This window comes from Oncorhynchus kisutch, linkage group LG7 (assembly GCF_002021735.2).
Source record: "Oncorhynchus kisutch isolate 150728-3 linkage group LG7, Okis_V2, whole genome shotgun sequence".
Lineage (NCBI taxonomy): Eukaryota > Metazoa > Chordata > Actinopteri > Salmoniformes > Salmonidae > Oncorhynchus > Oncorhynchus kisutch.
The window spans coordinates 46,325,141-46,338,029 of NC_034180.2; the positions used below are offsets into that span (position 1 = coordinate 46,325,141).

Genomic DNA, 12,889 nt, shown 5'->3' on the forward strand with positions numbered 1-12,889 from the left:
TGCCATAAACTACATGAGGTCTATAATTTCTGGGCCATAACGTCAGTGACAAGACATAGCATTTTGATTATCGTAAGCATGCATGTTGAGTGACACTGCACCGATGGTAATTCAAGATATGGAAAGCGTGTTTCTCACATCTGTGCTAATGCTATACAGGTTGTTTCAGACATATTTAAAAACAGCAAGATGCAGTCATAAATATACATGTTCACCATCACCAATGACAAAATCCTAATCTCACTTGCCTGAAATACCCAATTGTAGGCTGAAATTTACTACAATGCCACCAGCCTCAGTTTCAACAGGAACATACTTGACAGTGACCCAAGATCTAGTAGTTGTTGATGCAGATTTCAGCACGATGAAAAGATCACAAGCAAGAACACAACTTCACATTGCAAACACCTACTGACACCACTCGAGAGGATGCTGGTCTAATAACAGGTTAACAAAGCAGCCCTTACCAACACCCCCGCAGCGGAGTTACAAGAAGAGAAAATAGTAAGATTGACTTTATTATTATTATTATAATACCACAGAGAAAAGCCAGTAGTGTTTTCACCAACATTGACATTCTGCAAGGGTGGTGGTGTTATGGTAGAGCAGGCAGTGGAAAGAGACAGTAGTGGTTAGTAGTAAGAGAGGGATGTTTGGGGTAGAATTAAGTGTGTGTGTGTGTGTGTGGGGGGGGGGGGGGGGGGAAATATGGCTTCCTTACCAAATAAAACATTTACCCTTAATAAAATAAAAAAATCTGAAAAGGGGATGCACACAGCATGAAAAGTGCTTACAGTCAAACAAGGGGAATGCACACGAGTTCTTGCTGAGTATACGCCGTTTATTACTTTGAACTGATTAATAGAAAGAATGGGGGGGAGGGGGGCAAGGCCACTCGCGTCGACGCGGTCTTTAAGAAAACGGGAGGAAGAGGAAACAAAAATGGCAGGAGGAAAGCAGCCAATAAAAACATTAATAAACCAGTCCAAGAAAAAGGGCAAATAAGTTCTGAAGTCTGCAAACAGCCCAATTTTGTACAATTGTACATAAAATTATACAATGACCAAGGCTAAACGTAACAAATCTTGTTGCTTTCACCCCCCCCCCCCCCTCCACCCCCCAACCTTAACCCCCGCCCCCCATACACTCTGCCCAACACAAAAAATAAACAAGGTCATCGCGATCATTTGTTTTAGTTCTTTTTTATAAACAGATGGAAGCATATGAAAAAGAAACTTCTTGAAGGAACCGATGACAGGACCAACTACAACAAATATCCACGGAGGAGACCCCCCCCCCCCCCCCCCCCCCACGTCCTGATTGGATGATTTCATCTCCCACTGGAGGAGGTTTACATAATGACCCGCCTGGACTTCCGTCCACTAATAGTAGCCGTAGTAGATGACACAAAAAATGTCCACTATTATTTTGCATGAGAAGAATTACAGACTTGTTTTCAGACTGTAAAAACAGACGGGGGAGGGGGGAGCACATGAGTAAGAAAAAAAAGCATATGTAGTGGAATGGGGGGGGGATTCACCTAAGGATGCTATGCATCAAAGTTGCAGTCCTATGAATAATAATTTCTTTTTATTTTACTACAAGTTCAAAGTCAGTCTTTTAAAGTAAAAAGAAATCAAGAAAAGTCTTCATTTCGTTTTTTTTTGTGTGTCCTTGGTTATTTTTTTTTTATACCCCATTTAGAATTTCTTGAAATATCTGAATGTGATGGGGGTAGAAAGGGAAAAGAGGGGCCATTGCAGTCTTTTGCCCAAAGCAGTGACTGTTACTTGACACGTCCTTGGCGTTCCTGTGGGACACAGAAAACAAGAGTTCAGTTTGGGTACTCGCATCAAAACACAAGACTTCAGAGTATCAGGGTTTTTCCAGTAAAACAAACATTTTGCAGATCATACTTAATTACCATGCTCCCATCAATGGATGTAAGAGTAGAGGTTGTGGTTCTTCACATAATATTTAAAAACAGAAAAAACAGAAAAAAAAGATTCCACCACACTGAGAACCCATATCTACTGGTACCAAGCCAAGCATATCTCCCTACCACCAGGTCCCAACAGTCCAGCAGAATAGTTCTACATGAGTAAACAGGATATGTATAGCCTACAACACGGGAAGGCAAGTAGATTCAGCTGTGGGACTATCTGTCAGAGCGTATTAAAATCAGTGGGACAGAACATAATTCTAGTACTTTGTACACTACAAATTGACCACAACTAAGCCCCCAAAAAGTATTTTTTCAATGTAATCAAGATCATACATTTTTGATTATTTTTAAATATTTTTTGGGTGGGAATACTTGAACAGATTTTACCCCAATAATGTTCGAGATTTCCTGGTGATACAAAAATATAAATATTTAAGCAAAACTAAAACATTATTATTATTATTTTTTTAAATCAGCTTTGGGGGACCTAGCATACAACATTCAGTTCTAACCACTTTTTCAGACATTTGCAATACTCATCCTTTGAGAGACATGGGCCATTTGCAGTGGTGTAAAGTACTTAAGTAGTACTTTAAAGTATTTTTACTGCAAGTCGTTTTTTGGGGTATTGATATATATATATATATATATATATATTTTTTAACCAACTTTTACTTTACAGGTTGGCTCCCAAGTGGCACAATACATAAATTATTCATTTTGGTTGCCTATCCTGACGTGAAGTTTGTTCTATAGAAAGTATTTGACTCTAGTGACAAAATTAAGGAAAGTGAAGGGATTTCAGCAAGGACATTTTCTTGCCTGCCGAAATCCTCACCCTTTCAAATGTCCTTAATTTTGTCACTAGAGTCAAATACTTTCTATAAGAACAAAATTCACGACAGGATAGGCAACCAAAATGAATAATTAATGTATGTGTATTATACTAAACAGAGGGAGTAAAATGCAGGCAAGCAAACATTTCAGAACTACCACTAGTCCAATAAGACATGGGAGAGATGAATTTTGGCAAAGAGATTTTTCAAGACAAATACACTTGAAAACAAAATAGCCAATCTGAAAACTGCAGATATTACTAGTGCCTCTCCCGCGATCAAACCGCCATAATTTTTTTTTTAATGAAACGCAGCCTAACGTGATAATTTTGACAGCTGCCTTGAAGGACACAAATAACATTTAAAAAAAAATGCTTTCTGCTACTCAGATCAGTGAAATATAGGCTAAAAACAGACAACGGTGTGAAGAGCAGAAATCTCAACTAGCAAGCAAGTCACAGCAATGAAGAATTGAGTGTGTGCGCGCGTTCACGCAAAGGGGGGGCACAACACCTGTTTCAAACGTGTTCCTGTCGGTCAGTCACCGGGATCAGCTTGTAATAACAGTCACACTTCGTGATAAAGACAGCGCAAGAACTTTGTCGGAGCCTACGATCGCACTTAAATTAAAAAAAAAAATATATATATATATATTTTTTTTTTTTTAAATCGCCAGACCTAGATCCTGTCACACGGAACAAGCAAAGACGTCCGACAATCGTTTACAACCTAAAAATTTGCCCGCGACTTGGACATTTTGTCTCGAGGCTGCAAAATTGTGGCAGAATATGGTTAAAATCGTGTGGTCCGTGCGGGCCTTAAGGCGTCAGTCTGACAAGGAGAGCAGACAGTAGGTTTTTAGATGCTACACTGGACACATCACTAGTAAGCCACGCGTAGAATTCTTGTAAATAGAACCAGAGGATAATTTATTGAAATTAATTGCAAAAGTGACATCTAATGTAGCAGGCCTGTTAGACTGGGTTTACACTCCACCAAGTGTTCTCCGTAAATAAACCCCACCGACACTAACTTGGAAGTCACAAAATGATGTCATGAACCAAAATCTCTGTGCAGTGTATGGTGGAGTCTCAAAGCGGCTGTGGAGCCTCTACGGAGTACACCTAATGGCGAGTACTTCCACACTAAAGGTTAGGCTATTACAAGAGTGATAAGTGGGGGCGAGGTCATTACCTGAAGTCTGTAATGACTCCTGCTGGGGTTGGGGTTACTGGGGTACGGCTCGCTACCCTGGACCTCCACCTGGTAACAGAACATCATCAGGAAAGGGAAAACCTTCAATCAATCTTGGGCATACATGCATCAACAACTTCATTGATTTACAGTAAGTGGACTCCGGTATCGAAGTGGATACAGATGAAACATTACAATTGAAAATCACAAAATCAAAAAAGTGATCACTAAAACATTAACATTTTACTTCATTGGTAAGTTATATCACAAAGATCATTGGTCATTTGAACGGTCAGTATCCCGCCTTGCTCTCTTGTGCACATGCCTCTGTTCACCTCTGACCTCTAAAAAGGCATGGTAATATTATACACATTCCAGTCAGTAACCAATGGTAAATCACCAACCTGCATCAATGTGTTAAGCACAAAATTAAAGACAAAACACAGATCTCTTGATTGTCTAGATAAGAGGAAGCAGTAGTTAACCCAGTGATAAGTTTATATTTGACAGCAAGTAAATATGTAGTCTTTTCAGAATATGTATACGGAGTTTGCTGTTAAAACACCACTAGGTGCAGAGCAGACGGAACAGAGTAAATAGGCATTTTAACATCCTAGATTTAGCCGGTGGTAACTCGTGGAATAGACACCGGCTGGAATGCGGTTTTAACCAATCAGCATTCAGGATTAGAAGCACACGTTGTATAATGTGAAATACCCCCAGGTGCAGAGCAGTTTCCTTGCCGCAGTAAATAATGCAGACCTTGTTTCGCACACACAGCCTCAGTCATGCAATGTGGATATACTGATGGAAAAGGCCGCTACGCCTCTAAAGTAACCGTCCAGTGTTTCCAGATTGCTATGAAATATTACAATACGAGTGAAATCATTTGCAATTTTCTGTGTTGGAATGGTGTGGGCGTACTCCAACAGAATGGTGGATACCACAGATTGGCCAACTCATCCTCCTAAAGAGGATTACATTATCCTCGATGCATTTCTTTTTTTACTGTTTGAGAAGTTAGAGGTGGGGGTTTTGTAGGGTTTTATTCCATTTATGCTTAGGCCACAAATAATAGCATAGGATGAGTCAACCACATTATTTGGATAGGAGTTAACAGAATAGGAACTTTGTGAGATTTTCACTGGACGGTTACTTTAGAAAATACATTTGTCATCACATACCACTATGCAAGGAAGCATGGTTTGAGCTTCCACAAAATAAGATTGACGGAAACACGACGTCATTGAGACATGCTGTCACAACAAGAGTATTAAGGGAAAGACTCAAATATAACCCAATAACTAGGCCTGTTACAATGTAAGGAAAACTGCGTCGTCTTCTCAGAGGTGACAAACAAGCACTCTGTGGTCTGTATAAAAACAGGCGGTAAAACAGAGATAGACCTAAAGTGAGTCTAACTAACAATAATCACTATGATGAACACAGCTCCAGCCAGAACCAGAGCCAAAAACTTATAAAGCACCTCAAATTCATATTTGGACCTTGAAACCAGTTCTACTGCTCCCTCCCATTCTGATTTAGACCTGGGTCCCCAGGTGGGTGCAATGACTTCTGGGCTAGAAAGGCAGGAGTAGCACAGACCTTGTGGGGTAAAGGGTTGAATACCCCTGCTTACAGGCTTTTCATCCTAATTAGATTGCTATATCGAAGGACACGTTAGCAAAAGCTTTTTCAAAACATGTTGCACGGCTGTGTAGACGTTGGTACATTGAGCAAGTATTTGTTCCCAACACCAAATAATTAACATACAGTATGTTTCCATAAGTATGTGGACACCATCATCAGTGGATTCGGCTATTTCAGACACCAGTTGCTTACAGGTATATAAAAATATATATACCTTTTTTTACTTTAAAAAAAACGAGCACACAGCCATGCAATCTCCATAGACAAACATCAAACAGCAGCAGAGTGGCCATAAGAGCTCAGTGACTTTCAACGTAGCAATCGTCATAGGAGGCCTCCTTTCCAACAAGTCAGTTTGTAAAATTTCTGCCCTGCTAGAGCTGGCCCGGTCAACTGGAAGTGCTGTTATTGTAAAGTGGAAACGTCTAGGAGCAAGAACGGCTCAGCCATGAAGTGGTAGGCCACACAAGATCACAGAACGGGACTGGTGAGTGCTGAAGTGTGTAAAAATCATCTGTCCTCGGTTGCAACACTCACTAACGAGTTCCAGACTGCCACTAGAAGCAACATCAGCACAATATCTATTCGTCGGGAGATTCATGAAATTGGTTTCCATGGCCAAGCAGTCGCACACAAGCTTAAGATCACCAAGTGCAATGCCAAGCGTCGGCTGGAGTGGTGTAAAGAGCGCCGCCATTGGACTCTGGAGCAGAGAAAACGCATTCTCTGAAGTGATGAAATATGCGTCACCATCTGGCAGTCTGACGGACAAATCTGGGTTTGGCGGATGCCAGGAGAATGCTACCTGCCCGAATGCAGTGCCAACTGTGAAGTTTGGTGGTGAGGAGGAATAATGGTCTGGGCTAGACCCCTTAGATCAGGTGAAGGGAAATCTTAACGCTACAGCATACATTCTAGAAGATTCTGTGCGACCAACTAAGTGGCAACAGTTTGGGGAAGGTCCTTTCCTGTTTCAGCATGACAAGGCTCCCGTGCACAAAGCGAGTTACATACAGAAATGGCTTGTTGAGATTGGTGTGGAAGAACTTGACTGGCCTGCACAGAGCCCTGACCTCAACCCCATCGAACACCTTTGCGATGAATTGGAATGCCGACTGCGAGCCAGGCCTAACGCCCATTATCAGCCCCAACCTCTAATGCTCGTGGCTGAATGGAAGCAAGATCTAGAGGAAAGCCTTCCCATTACAGTGGAGGCTGTTATAGCAGGAAAGGGGGGGGGGGGGGGGACCAACTCCATATTAATGCCCATGATTTTGGAATGAGATTCGACGAGCAGGCGTCCACATACTGTTTGACTGAAGGACCGATGTAAACATACATTTAATAATGTGAACAGAAGCCTCAGTCAAGAATGAGGGTTATGTTTTGGATAAGATGACGTAGAGGTTGAAGCATAATTATGAATATTCTAAACATTTTGGGAGTCAATAAAAAATAATTAAAAAAAGGTCAATGATAAAATGCATCTTGGTGATCACAAGGGACTTCTGGCATTTTGTTTACATGACTCCTGCAAAACCTTTCCACTTCCCCTTTTAAAATTGTATAAGGCAGTCCCTCCTGGATTTTTGGCAAGATCAACTATCACATATTATGCGAGAGCTCACAATGTCAACCAATCACCTCCCTTTTGTCACATAAAATGGCTTAATAATAAAGCAACACGTCAAAGTTTTGCCACCAGTCATTGCAAATTGCCACGCAGTGTCAGTCACAGCAGAATCAGCCATCACAAAACAACGCTGTGGAATCCTGGAGGGACTGCTATGGTGGCATTCTCTATAATTAGAGCATTGATCTGGTAGACCAAGCACCTGAAAAATTTACCAAATAACAGTAACAAATACAGCAATTCCTAATACACAAATGGGGACACATTTCCACAAAGACAAAAAAAAATGTCACATTGATCATCAATTGGATACCGAATGGTTAAAACCCATTACATTTCATATGGACACACCTAATCAACACGGAGGTCAGCATTCGTAAATCACAAATCAATGTGAGATAATTCACACATGAATAAAAAGTAATTAAAAAAAATAAAAACTTGTTTTTAATATTATAACTTGGAAGTTACTTGGTTTCTGGCATATCCACATTCTCTGTAGGAACGGCACGTTGTAAGATGACCACACACATAACGACTGATAACCTTTTTCAATTATTGCACCCGTCAACTGGATTTTTTTACTCTCGAGATGCTGTCAGAACCTTAGCGCACACACACACGGCTTCCCATGCCACTTCCCAAGCACACAACCCAAGATGTTGGGCCTATTTGTTTCCCCAGATGGGTGGAGGGCAGGCCTTTACCTTTTTCACACAGTCCTCCTCCTCTTGGCGCTTCTCGTAGTGGGAGAAGTCGTCAAAGATGGAGGTGGTGTGCTTGTAGCCGGCGATGATCTTCAGCACCTGCCGTGCCTTGTCCAGAGGCACTTCCTGTGTGTCCCGCGAGTTGGTCACTGGCTTATTCTCGTTGTTCTCCAGGCGGATGTGCCGTAGCTGGCTGTTGGGAACGTCCTTAACGAAGATCCAGCGCACATCAAAGCGCCCCTTCCACTTGTCCTGCGACCACACGCCGGCGCAGGTATTGTAGTCCACGGGCGAGCGCATTTCCGCCACGCCGCAAAAGTGGCCACTGCCGTTGACACTGAAGAGCAGGTAGAGGGAGCCCTTGGCGCCCAGAGAGCGGTAGGCGGCGTCCAGCCGCTTGTTGCCGTGCTCCGTGCTGCACCAGATGTTGTACTTGATGGAGCGGTGGATGTCGTCCTCGGAGTAGCTCTTGATGATGAACACACGGCCCTGCTTGAGATTCCAGTCAAAGTCTTTGGGGTTGTAGTTGTTGACCAGGCGCAGCTTCTCCAGCACCGGGTGGGGCTCCGAGAGCACCAGCACCCCACCCACGCCCGAGTTGGGGGGCGACTGCCCCGCCCCACCCACGGCATCCCCAAAGCCGTTGGCACGGTTCCGTGGAGGGACCCAGCGGGTGGGCTGAGATGGCTGGGTGGTGGGCGGGGGGCCCTGGGAAAGCTGCAGCTGCCCCCCCATGCCCTGCTGCCCGTTGGGGGGGAATAGGTGCTGCCCCAGCTGGGCCGAAGAGGCCACCAACTGTCCATTGCTGAGGGGCAGTTGCGGGGTCCCTCCGGCCATGGTGCCGGGCTGAGGTGAGGCCTGGTTGGGCGGCTGCCCGTTGCTGGGGAGAGGCGCCTGCTGGGGGGTTGACGCTTTAGGCATGGTCCCCTTGTTGTCCCAAGTGCCAATGTCCATGTTGTGTTTGATGGGCGGAGGGGGCAGGTTGGTCCCCACTACGCCACCCTTGGTTTTAAGCTTGGGCTGCGGCTTGGCCGGCTTGCTGGCAATGTCCGCCCAGGAGGCGGGCTTAGCGGGGGCGATGGACACGGGGGGCAGTGGCATGCTGGGAGCTCCACCAGAAACCTGGCTGTGGCCTAGGGATCCCCTGGGGAGGCCAGAGCCCACCACCTTTGGGGCCCCCATGTCCCCGGCACCGCCACCAATCTTAAGTCCAGCCATGCCCTGGTCCAAGCTGTTCATGCCAGGTGCCTTGTTGAGGGGCTCGTTCTGGGCGAAGGGGGACTGTCCGTCGATCATGGCACCCCCTAGCGAGCTGGGTGCGTAGGCATAGCTACTGCTGTAGCCAGAGTTCTGCGTAGACTGTCCCTGAGAGCTGTTGTTGCCCCAGGCAGAGAAGTCCATACTGCTGGGAAAGAAGTTGAAACTGTGCTGGCCCAAGAAGGGGTTGCTGCCCAGCGGGCCCGGCTGGCCGAACATGGGGTCAGGCAGGAAGTGGTGCTCCCCGTTGCTCAGCTGTCCATATGAGGTCAGGTAAGGCATGGGAGGATCTCCCCCGGTGGACCATGCTGCCTCGTTCAGGGAGTAAGAGAATCCTATGGATGGGCTGTAGTAACTGGGCATGTAGGAGTCCGACATGGCCGTATAGGCATTGCTCTGCGGAGAGAAAAAAAACCCTGGTTAGCCTGCTGACAGTTTCAATCATTACATTACAAAAAGCAGGTCATCGATCTGATGGCTATCCTCGTTTGGATCTCTGTCAGCCTCGGCTGCCACTTAGACTAGGACGACTGTGGCCACTTTCACACCAGTGAACTGCTTTATGGAGGAGAAAACAGTGGCATTCCTTTGACTGGAGGAATACAGGCTCCATTGTGGCCCATTTTTCTGGGAAGTGCCCACCACTGAGGGCACCCAACAGATGTTACAACGAGATGAAAGACAGTTTAACTGCAACTAGAAAAGGAAATGGACTGCGCAGTAAATTGGGGAAAAGACGAGTCTTTAAGTGCTAAAAACATGATGAATTGCAACGGTATAAAAGTAATTCACTGTAAAAAAAATAATAATTGTGAGATCTCCCGTTATGGATGACTAATGTAAACGTACCAGTGGGAGTTTTACCCATCATAACCTATGAGTAATTTAGCTTGTTGAGCATCATCATCATCAACATTTCTATTAGAACTGAGGCCCTGTCAAAATGTTAAGTGAACGAACGCTATTTACCTGCAGTCTAAGCAGGCAAATGTTAGGAACAGTGTGGGCCTAGTCAAACTGATGGGTGTGGACTGGTACTCACCTGTCTGGCCTGAGGGTTCAGGTAAGGCTCAAACTCATCATCATTCAAAGTATCCTTTTGGGTCACAGCTCCGTTTTGCACTGGAAAGGAGGAGTAGACAGCGATGTAAGAGACAACTCTTGGATACATATTTTTGAATAAAGTTGAAATAGTCCATGCAACTAATCATAGGCCTACATATGCACAGCTGGTCATGAGTGTGACAGAGAATAAGAGCCAGGAAGTCATGAAGCTTGATGAAACATCGATAGCAGTTCACAGCCACACAATATGCTGTTTTTTAATGGGTGATGTAAACAAATACATGGAACTTGTTGAGTTGGACAACATTTATCTTTCCTGCTGGCTAGGTCTATAGTGTACCACGTATAAAACAAATAACACTAGGTCTTAGGGGTTAATGCTAGATACGTTTTTGTTGACAGATTGTAACTGCAGCACAACTGATACATGCAGAAGCGGCCTGTATCACAGTAAATCGGTTGCAACCAATTGTCAGTGAAATCGGTGAGACGAAGTGCAGTAGAATATTGTTTCTAGCTACAACTTGGAGAAAACTCCATCAATTTGTATTTAATATCGGTGATTGTAGTTATGACAAATCTTACACTTGTCAAGAGTGTTTCAGTGCGTCCTGACATAGCTAAGCATAATGTGAAAATTAAAATTGCCAAACTGGGAAAACAGGCATGGCTAGTAAACAAAGTTGTCTCAAAACATTGTAAGAGTACTGAAACGTTGTAACTTCGTGGTTTATATGACAATATACTTGGTACTGGTTGGGTAAGAACAGCATGCTGGAAGACGTGTCACTGGCAGGCTATTCATGTGTATATTCACGACCGCGAAGAATCGTTTAGCCAACAACATGTTTATTTTTGCGTGGGAGATTGAAGCCTAACTTAATGTAAACACATTCGATTGTCAACTTAATCATTTGCAAAGCGATGCTATCATTTAACCAAGGAGCCAGTAAGCCACTAGCCATCTGACTAAGGAAATGCCTAACCAGCTAACTTGCTAATGTAGCAGCTCATGTTAGTTAGCTACCAATGCTAACAGGATTGCCTCACAATAACAATGGTGTATTCACACAAATGACACTAAATGTATTTTTTAAACAAACTAAAATAAAGATTAAGTAGTACCAATTTATCGGAATATTTTTCACATATCCAATCAACTATAGAAGCGAAAAATGGGCGCAATGCGAGACTGGCCTGCTATCTGGCTAACTATCATCACATCCGCGACCACACAGAAGAAATCCGCATACAGAGACAGTAAACTTGTCATGTTACAATAGCTTACCTTTGTTTCCTTGGCCTTTCGGTCTCTGGATTGGGTCCAGGTGATTCATGAAGGTTTGATTTATGAGAAAAGAGGAAGGGGAAAAAAATAAAAATAAATGAAGAAATGTATATTCACCAGTCAGTCCTTTAGCAGGTGGTCAGGCCTACTGCACTAACGTTAGCCAGCTAGAGAGAGTCACTGCCTCTGAAACAAGCTACCCTGGTTACCTCTCGATAGATATTCATAAAGTGACTCTCTTTACCTGTTCAAGAAGGCTGCTGGCTGACATGTCTTTCTCCCTGGAGCCTCTTTTTTTTGTATTTGAATTTTTTGTTATTATTTCTTTAAGCGGCAGGGTGTATGAAATGTATATTGAGAGTTATTCAAGAGTCCCTGTCTCTCTACAGAGCATAGAATCTACACAATGGCGGGATGCAGCTCTCTCAGCGCTGAGACTTCTTCAACATGGCTGAGCGCCTGGATTTACCGATGGCGTTTATTTATGACGAACATGCGCCCCTCAACGGCATGGAGGAACTATATGATGCAGGTAAACGATCTATATGAAAAACAGACATTTAACATATTGTAATAATTGTTACAATAGATACGCGGAGATTGTCTCATAATTAGGAAAGTAGCTATATTGACTTAGACCAGGGATGGGCAACTGGCGGCATGCGGACCGCCCCCTTTTTGTAGGGCCGCGGATGAATTTTCCAAAACGGGAAATGTGTTCGTTTTTTTAGGAACTCAGTCACTGTCTCACCTTACTGTCTAGAGTTACAATACTATAATTCACAAGTTGCATTTTTGAATGCTTGGTTGTATAATTAAGAAATAATGCACGAGAGGTTGTGGTATATGGCCAATATACCACGGCTAATGGCTGTTCTTATGCGTGACGCAAGGCGGAGTGCCTGGATACAGCCCGTGGTATATTGGCCATATATCATAACCCCCTGAGGTGCCTTATTTACTATTATAAACTGGTTATCAACGTAACTAGAGCAGTAAAAATACATGTTTGTCATACCCATGGTATAAGGTCTGATATACCACGGCTGTTAGCCAATCAGCATTCAGGGCTCGAACCACCCATTTTCTAACAGCAGTTTTACTCTTGTTATGTCAGTCACTACAGTTACACGCACGGATAGTCAGATGAATATAATAGTTTGATTTAAACGTTTACATGCTTTGCAAGAATAACTATTTCCGTATTATTCGTGTTTAAATTTACATAGACACATCAGAAATCAGATTAACTGATGGGACTTTGATAAATGCAAAGAATCGGCAATCAAAATAAATGTTCTAACACAGCAACCA

General features: G+C 43.6%; 1 protein-coding gene across 1 annotated transcript; it reads right to left on the reverse strand.

The window, feature by feature from the left end:
• Positions 1-499: 499 nt before the first annotated feature.
• Positions 500-12,220, reverse strand: LOC109894680 (YTH domain-containing family protein 2-like). The gene is made up of 6 exons (XM_020488331.2): positions 11,820-12,220; positions 11,576-11,600; positions 10,265-10,344; positions 7,966-9,618; positions 3,976-4,044; positions 500-1,810 (listed from the first exon to the last, which is right to left on the reverse strand). The coding sequence occupies exons 1-6, from the start codon at positions 11,844-11,846 to the stop codon at positions 1,787-1,789; spliced, it is 1,878 nt and encodes a 625-aa protein (XP_020343920.1). The 5' UTR covers positions 11,847-12,220; the 3' UTR covers positions 500-1,786.
• Positions 12,221-12,889: the final 669 nt, after the last annotated feature.